The sequence below is a fragment of the Vigna radiata genome, chromosome 5 (assembly GCF_000741045.1).
Source record: "Vigna radiata var. radiata cultivar VC1973A chromosome 5, Vradiata_ver6, whole genome shotgun sequence".
Taxonomy (NCBI): Eukaryota; Viridiplantae; Streptophyta; class Magnoliopsida; order Fabales; family Fabaceae; genus Vigna; species Vigna radiata.
Window position 1 is genome coordinate 28,482,507 of NC_028355.1, and position 8,933 is coordinate 28,491,439.

Genomic DNA, 8,933 nt, shown 5'->3' on the forward strand with positions numbered 1-8,933 from the left:
TAATAACACAACAAAAATTTATCAAAAGCATATTCAAAAGCCAATAACATGCATACCTAAAAGCTAATAACATGCATATGCAAAAGCCAATAACATGCATACACAAAAGCCAATAACATGCATACCCAAAAGCCAATAACATGCATACACATGTTAGAAAGTGGGTTTAGGCCTAACTCAACCCCAAAAAACTGGCTTGTAAGGTGAGGTTTGCACCTCACTTATATATTATAAATTGGCCTTATCTCTAGTCGATGTGGGACTTCCAACACACCCCCTTCACGCCAAGGGTATAAACATCTCGTGCGTGATAGTAGAAATTGGGTGATCCAATAGCGACCCGACAACGGGTGGAATAGAAACAGAAATGCCCACTTAGAACTCGCTAGGATAGGCTCTAATCATGACTCTGATACCATGTTAGAAAGTGGGTTTAAGCCTAACTCAACCTCACAAGGCCAGCTTGTAAGGTGAGGTTTGCACCTCACTTATATATTATAAATTGACCTTATCTCTAGTCGATGTGGGACTTCCAACAACACAAAAAGTTTTCAACAAGAAAGCTAACTGTCTTAGCAGATTAAAAACACAGCGGAGGGAAATGGAGGAGTGCACCATTCTGAAGAAATCGTAGCCCAAAAATCGACGACGTCTATAGTTATTTACACATCGGGGCCCCTCCAAAACTGACGTGTAACCCTTTTGGCATCCGACTATAAGGGGGTCTCTAAGAGGTATTTAGACGTTAGGGTTACGGGTGCCGACGTATAAGGGCAATCGAACAGTAACTTTTTACCTACCTCTACAGGCCATTTGGCGTCCGTTGATGGGGGGCCGACGTCTAAGGGCTATTTAGACGCCGGGTTGGTGGGATCGAACTTCTAAGTAGCGAAAAAATGACTTTTTGCATTCTGGTAGGCCATTTTGACGTCCAATGAGGGAGTTAGACGTCTAAATGGCCCCTAGACGTCGGGGTTTCTCATGTCGGACATCTAAGACCAATTAAAAAATAATTTCTAGCATATTTTTGGCGTCCATTTGGGGGGAACTGACATGATCATGGGTTTAGACGTCGGACCCCCCCAATCCGAGGTCTAAATTGTAATTTTATTTACGAAAATGCCATCGGTCATTTTTTTTGTTGGATGTTAGGGGATTCGACGTCTAAGGAGTGACATTAAAGGTCTTTTCTGCACTAGTGGTCGTCTCCTAGCTTCGCCCTCTGCATAACTCTCTCCTCAAGAACTCTCTCCATGAGAACTAAAAGATGCACCTCATGTTCTTGCTATTTCTGACAAATTTTTTTAATTAAATTAATAATTATTTCATTAAATTAATAATATTTTTTCATTAATTTAATAATAATTTATTTCATTAAATAAAATAATTTTAATTTAGATATAATTAAATAACAAATTATAAGAAAACATTAAATTTAAATACTCTATAAATTAAATACAATAAATTAATAAACTAAAAAAAATTAAAATAAAATAATTACGTAACAAATTAATTTAATTTATTGTATTTTAAATTAATAAACAAAAAACTAAACAAAAATAACAATAAAAGAATAAACATCTTACACGAATGTTGTATATAGTCAACGGAAGTGCCAGGTCCGTTTAAGTAATTAAATAAACAGATTTAGATTTATATTATAATTCAATAACTAAACACAAAATACACTTAATTAAATTAACAAATTAAAAAAAAAAACTAAAAACTAAAAAAAAAACAGTTAAGCCTGAACGAATGTCGCATATTAGTTTGGTCTTAAAACAAATGTGGATATTCGTTGACGGATATCAACATCCGTTTCAGGGCCAAACGAATATGCAACATCCGTTTCAGGGCCAAACGAATATGCAACATCCGTTCATCACCTGTTATCTTCTTCCTCCTCTGCACACACGCATAGAGAGAAAACACAAAGCACACACAAAGAAAACACAAACCATCACAACATCAACCACACAACACAGAAAATATATTTAATACATTTACAAAAAAAATTATAAATCTATCATGCAAATAAAGCAAAGAACAAACTAACCTCTCGTAGACTCAAGATGCATAAACGAAGCACCACTGACCACTGCACACACCGCTGCACTGTCGAATGACCACCGCAAACACCCCGCATTGCCGCACCACAGAAAGCCACATCATCGCACCCCGAAACCAAACGGATATGGAGACGACGGATCTGGTGAGAGTGGGGGGTGAAAATCTGGAAAGAGAGAAACTGAGATTTGGGAGAGTTGGGGGTGAGACTGCACGAGTGAAAATGGGTAGGAATATGGAGAAGAACCAAACGAATATGAAGAAGAGAAGTAAGAGTTGAGAGATGAGAAGAAACATATTTGGTGAGAGTTGGGGGATGAGAATCTGGAAAAAGAGAAAGTGAGACTTGGAAGAGAGTTTCAAATTAAAGTAGATAAACAGGGTTAAAAATAATAAACGCTACTTTTGTAATTAAAATTTTGTTGAAAAGGATTGGAGAGGTGGAAAAAGGTGGTGGTAGAGGGAACAACGTCCTCATGAGAGAAGATTACATGTAATAGGTTTAGTTAATTTTTTTGTCTGTATACTAGTGTGGTAACTTTTTCTTTTATTTCCTATACCAGAATATGTCTAGATTAGGTCTTTATATAATCAAACTTTTAGTTTTTGTTGTTTGTTTCCTTTCAATGCAAGCTTCCCACTATAATAGCCGACTAAAACATAAAGTAGTTAATTGTCTAAGGTTTAGAACACAGAATCTTTAGATTTAGGGAAAATAAATAAATAAATAAAAAGGTTCATACAAATTAGGAATGCCAAACGCGTTTATTTAATCTAACTCATTAAAAAATGGATTAGATTAAAGTTGTTTGTTTATAAGGTTGAAAATCTTCACCTAATCCGTAGTGAAATTAGGTTGAGTAACTCCCAATATTATAAAAATTTATATTGAAAACGACAACTCGTGAAGGAATCATCCAAATAAACTAGAATATAAAAAAATAAAAGTTTTATAGCTATATTTTATCTATAATAAATAAAATACAAATAAATTATGTCTCTAGTAAAATGAACTGTTTAAGTATTTTAATTTTAAATTTATAAGAAAATATATCTTATTTGAACATGTCAACTCAACCTACTCTGTCATTGATCCATTGAGTTGAGTTATGTAGATAAATGAGTTGACATTTAGAGTTTATCAAATTAGGTAATTATATCTGTCTTTGTTTAAATTCTTATACCATTTAATAGTTACACTGTTTTTCTTTAGTTTAGATAAATTATCATATTACACTTTTCTTGCCTATTCCTCCTGTCTGTATTATTTTTTCTTTAGTATAAAAATTATTTACAATCTTTTTTGCAAGCAAAATTATTTACAAATTAATGCACAACAATATTTCTTGAAGAAATTAGATTTACCTATAGTTATTTTTCAAAATTATATATCGATGCACACAACAACATTTTTCTATTATCTAGTATGTATGAACCATATTACGGTGACAGGAGCTAAGCAGCCTGAAACTCTATACAAAGCTGAAAGTGCATGATTTTTTGTTAGAATAACTTCACCTAGGAGTTAGAAAAAGGCAGAAAGAACAATGAAGATCACTAATGTAGAATAACCCTTCTGAAAAAAACAGAGAATATGAAGGACATGGGCCTATAACTTTCTGTGGAATCTGCATATCATCCTAGCATAGCCTAGAAAACAATGAGGCAAAACCTATCTGCATTTGGATCGGTGAAATGAATGAATATTATATTTCTCACTCTGTTCTTAATGAATCTGTTATAAGAAGATGGAGAGACATAGTCAACCATTTATATACCCTTATTATTATTAAGTTGTGAAAATTAATTAGTTGGTACAATGTTCGTTGGCATGGTTCACGAAGTTGCTTACACCTTGCAATAAAGGGATACTTGGCGAGTACTTTAGCGGATTCTTCTTGTTTTACAGTTTTTGGTATTGTCAACTACCTCGCATTAATTGGCCATTTATTCTTTATTGGATGCTCTTTTGTCTAGGAAGGTATACTACCCTTGATATTAGGACCAATCTCACTAATAATAACACTCTCATGCATTTTCCAAGTCCTTTGCATGCATGTGTACCATGTTAAATGCTGCTACCGGATGACGATAACAATAAGTTTCAAGCTTAAAATTCATCTTTTAACAAAGTATTACCAGATAGAAGAGAATGAAAACAAGAAAAAGAGAAGAGTCATAGTTTTATTTTACTTTTTTTTTATAAAACTTGAACTTGTACTAGAATATTGATATTGGAAAAGAAGTATTTGTTTAACATAGAAGGTGAGTGAGCACATGGAGGAGATAGGAAGATACTTATCTTATCTGGTTAACGTTTTGAAAAGTATATTAGGGATGAAACAGTAGAGAAGCACATGGGAAATGTATTGAAGGGCACTCAAAACATCCACACCAACTCCAAAATATATTGGGGTATATAATTTATATGAGGCAAGCAAAAAAGTTAGAGAATACAGTAAAGATAACAACCCCATAAAGAAAGCAAGAGAAGAAAAAGGGAGGGGAAGGTGGTCCTACACTCCCCTCTTACAAGTATCACACACAGGCTGTTAAAGGGAACCAAATAATGCAAAGTCTGATGGGTCACATGGTCTAGAAAGCAAACTGACACCACACATGCCCTTGCCTCCCAATAGCACATGCACATGGTCACTGTTCCCTAAGCCTCCTCCCACTACTAAATAACACCACCCTAAACCTTTTTTCTTCTCTCTTATAATCACTTTTTTTTATTTTGTTTTTCATTAATCATGCAAAGGAAAGCACACCCAAACTGTCATCAAAAGTTCTCACAACATCTCACAAATCAGAAAACCTTTTTGTCCTATCTAATATTATACACAACATTAACCGAAAAGTAAACTATTGTTAGCCACATTATTATATATGCACCATCTTCAGCATACATAATAACTCTTAATTTATGTCTTGATTTCTTCAGGGTCAATCTCTTTTTCCTTATTTCTGAGTTGAAATTGGCTTTATTGGGAGGAGTCTATGGTACAATGAGGGCGAGCTGCCAATAGGGTGCACTGCAAGTGCCTGTGGCATGTGATTAAGTGGTCATTGGTTAGGCCAGCTGCCTGCATGAATGAATGAACCACTGTTGGACCAACGAACCTGAATCCCCTCCTCACCATGTCTTTGCTTATGCTCTCTGATTTTGAGGTCTTCACTGGGATCTTATGCCCAAACTTGTATTGAGTGGAGATGGGTTTATGATTCACAAATCCCCAAATGTACTTGTCAAATGATCCAAAGTCTTTCTTAATCTGCAACACCCCAATTTCAGAAACCAAACATTAGCAGATAGTTAACCAGAGATAATTAATGCAACTTTGATATTATTACCAGCTAAATGAACAGTAAACAGTAATTGTTAGCTAGTGTTAACTAACAGCAACTAAAACTTCGTAATTTATGAAAATATTGATTAGGAAACCACTGTGTGAATCAACTGGGTGGGGTCACTATTAAAACTTGTAATCTATTGGAAATTTCTTGTCATTAGGTACATAAAAGATATAATAATAAGATGTAGCTGGAGAAGCCTCCTTACCGTTATACTCTTTTAATTATTCTGTTGTTTCATAATAGAATATTCAGTTAAGCCAGCTCAAATTATAATTTTGGGGGACAAAAGAAGAACAAAAGAAGAAAAGAAGAGAGACTAAGTTGAAAAGAGTGATGAAAAGGTTACAGCTTTTGAGTTTGCTTACCTCTAAAATTTGGTTAGCATTATCAACAACTCCTCGGACTCTGCTTATGTCAATGCCGTATTCTGAACTAATTGACATCATTTGCTTATCAGTTAAGTTGGCCACAGTTTCTGCGTCAAATTCTGAAAATGCAGCTCTGTACATAATTTAAAAATATTAGTTTCCTCCACCCGAAAAAAGTTCATAAAATTATGAACATGAATGCCTTTAAACAGAATTCAACCTGAAATCTTGGCGTTTCTTCAAGGTTGAGGTCCAATCAGATCCAACTTGAGCACCGCTTAAGACTAAAAGCTCAAATAACATCCTGGATGGAGAATAGTGATTTTGTCAGTCATCATTGTCAGTTTCTGCATATTTCTGTTAGGTGTCACACTGCGATGTGTTTGAGACAGAAAAAGAAAGAAGTGGTGGCTTACTTGTCATCATGAACTGGAACTCCCCATTCCTCGTCGTGATAAGCAATATAGATGGGATCTATTCATCAAAAGCAACATTGAGACTCAGCAACACAATTTGCTTTTTGCTTTTTAAGGTAAAACACATTCGTTCAACTAAGATTAGAGTTTTTTCCCAGTAACTGTTGTTAATATTTGAAATAACTTTCAAAAATCCAATTCTAATCAAGAACGATATTAAAAATACGCAATTGAAATATTCACTGCGAATTACCAGAATTGGCTGTGATAAAGCTGCATCTCTTCTCCTCCTCAGTTGGCTTTGGTGTAAGACCAGTGGTTGAAGGATCAAGAGGAAAAACTCTTTCAAACTTAGCAGACTTTGATCTTCCATAATGGGCAATCTTCATTTTCCTCTGCGCCTGCTGCAGTGCCATCTGTTCTCTCCTCACAGCAGCTATGCTCCCCGGGGAGTCAGTGATCAAAGAGGAGGAGTAGCTGAATGAAGCCTCTACAGAGGCTGGAGCACAGGACCCTTCCTTGAAGCTCTTGGACTTCTTTCTCTCCAAAGTTGGAGCTTTTGAGGAGCTTTTTGGGATAGCAATCTTTTCATAGCTAGTGTTGAGTCCATTGTTGTCACTGCCTCTCTTCACTGCAGGAAGCCTTGGGGACTTAGACTTTGGAGAAACTGGGGGTGTCAATGAGGTCTTACTAGGAAGAGGTGGTGATGGTGGAGAAAGTGACTTTGGTGGCTGCACTTTCTTGATTGAATTCTTCCTTTCAAGGTTTGGAACACGGTTGCAAGTTGGTTGAAGGACAGGCCTTCCATTGATTCTAGCCACTGAAGAAGGCATGACAGTGGTGGTTGCAGCAGCAGCAGCAGCAGCAACACCCTCTATGCCAACAGTAACTTTGGCCTTAGAGCTGCACATGTTGGTGGTTTTAGTTATGATATGAGTTGAGATTGAAAAAGGGGTGTTTTGAGGAAGAAAGAAAGATATGAGAATGGCAGAATAAGAGGAAATGAAATGAAGGGTATGATGAAGAAGTGAATTAGGAGAAAGGAAGAGAGGGTTATGGGGTTTTATAAAATGTGGGGAAGGTAGGGACAGGTTGAGGAGAAGTTGTAACATGGGGAGGTGGGGATCTGCCATACAACCTCTTGTGAGGGGCATTACTTTTTTGCAAACTAAACCACGAGGATGACTGTGACACGCGCTTCTAACTTTTGCCACTTGGCAATGTCTCTAAATTAATGCTTCTTCATACTAATATGCTTCCATAAGGGATAAAAGTAAGTTTACAGTATGTACAAAACTCATTTCATGAATTCACTTGTCAACCACTGCATCAAATTTATAAGTTATATAAGGTTTTAATTGGGAGAGAATCAAGGAAACTTGTTGGAGGATTCGTTGGGTGGGATATTGTGCTGTGCTTGAATCATATAATGTATGTATCAACCATGTTAAAAATTTCATACTGTGAAACTTTACTTCCCCTTGCAGTGTTGTATGTATGCAGTATATGTGTGACTTCCTGTGGGACTTTTATCAGTGTTGGAGTGATGCATAAGAAAGATCAAAATGCAAGGAAAAAGACCAATCATTGGGCCCATTCCTTTTATCTGTATGGAATCTGTCTTTTATTTATTTATTATTAATATTACTTTTTTATGTTTATCTTCCTGTGAGTCTGAGAATGTGAGTTCAAACGGATTGGTAGAAAAAGTACATACGTGATATCCGTTGAAGCAACATTAGAAAGTGAGCATTGAGAGCGAAGAAAGAGTGTTGTTGGATTGAATTAAATGGTGGTGTTCTAGCACAAATATGATATATTCAGGCCATGTGTCAAAATCTTTTGTTAGACTTTTCTTACGACATTCAAACTGAACTGAGATCGTTTCTCTCGTTTTTTTTTTCTTATATTCTTGACACCTTTTGGTTAAGGTATTCTTCAATTCAATTCAGTACATTTGAAGAAGAATAATTCAATGGATTTAAGAGGATTTGAAAGTAATTTTTTATTATTTATTTGAATTAATTTAAAAGTAAACAAAAAATAAAAAAAAAATTATCTTTAAATCTTCTCAAATAAACAAAAATCGTTTGGATTTTATTTAGAATAAACTTAGTCTCATTTACTTTTCACCAAAGTGGGATACTAGTGATTATTTAAAGAGAAAATTTTCTTTTCATATACTACAAAACTTACTTGAAATATATCAATTAAAGACTCGATATGAATTAATCATTAGTTTCAATTTTATAATACTCTAAAAAATAACTATATAATGTTCCACTAGAAACTATTTCAATTATAAATCGTTACTTATATTTACAAAAATAATTAAGAATAATGGGCAAAGATAAGAACTGTCCTTGTTTTTTATCACCAGATGCTTATCTATGCCACTTAGACTATAAGTGAAAAAAAAATATATTAAGACATAGATGATAATTTTTTTTATTAATATAAATATTAATACTTAATACATAAATCAAAACAATATTATATATATGATTCTAAATTTATGACCACAAATTTATACAAGCATCATCAATAACCATTTCCGTACTTCAGGTAAACAAAACTAGAAATCAATTAATATATAAATTTATGTTCATTTTATATTCATAATAAATATTTAAATCTAATTCATTAAAAATGTAAGGAGTAAGAAAAAAAATACTTTTTAGTACTATTTTTACATGAGCTAAAATAGAGCTTGAATTTCTCTTTT

The 8,933-nt window shown here is 34.4% G+C and overlaps 1 protein-coding gene across 1 annotated transcript; it reads right to left on the minus strand.

Moving 5' to 3' along the window:
• Nucleotides 1–4,455: 4,455 nt before the first annotated feature.
• LOC106762781 lies at nucleotides 4,456–7,500 on the minus strand. The gene is made up of 5 exons (XM_014646845.2): nucleotides 6,462–7,500; nucleotides 6,209–6,266; nucleotides 6,013–6,096; nucleotides 5,790–5,925; nucleotides 4,456–5,342 (listed from the first exon to the last, which is right to left on the minus strand). The coding sequence occupies exons 1-5, from the start codon at nucleotides 7,360–7,362 to the stop codon at nucleotides 5,052–5,054; spliced, it is 1,470 nt and encodes a 489-aa protein (XP_014502331.2). The 5' UTR covers nucleotides 7,363–7,500; the 3' UTR covers nucleotides 4,456–5,051.
• Between the last annotated feature and the right edge of the window lie 1,433 nt (nucleotides 7,501–8,933).

Coding starts and splice junctions, on each gene's coding strand:
- LOC106762781 (XM_014646845.2), bottom strand. CDS start 7,362: ATGCCCCTCACAAGAGGTTGTATGGCAGATCCCCACCTCCCCATGTTA. Junction 6,267..6,461: donor CTTTATCACAGCCAATTCTG/GTAATTCGCAGT, acceptor TTTGATGAATAG/ATCCCATCTATATTGCTTAT. Junction 5,343..5,789: donor ATGCTAACCAAATTTTAGAG/GTAAGCAAACTC, acceptor GGGGTGTTGCAG/ATTAAGAAAGACTTTGGATC.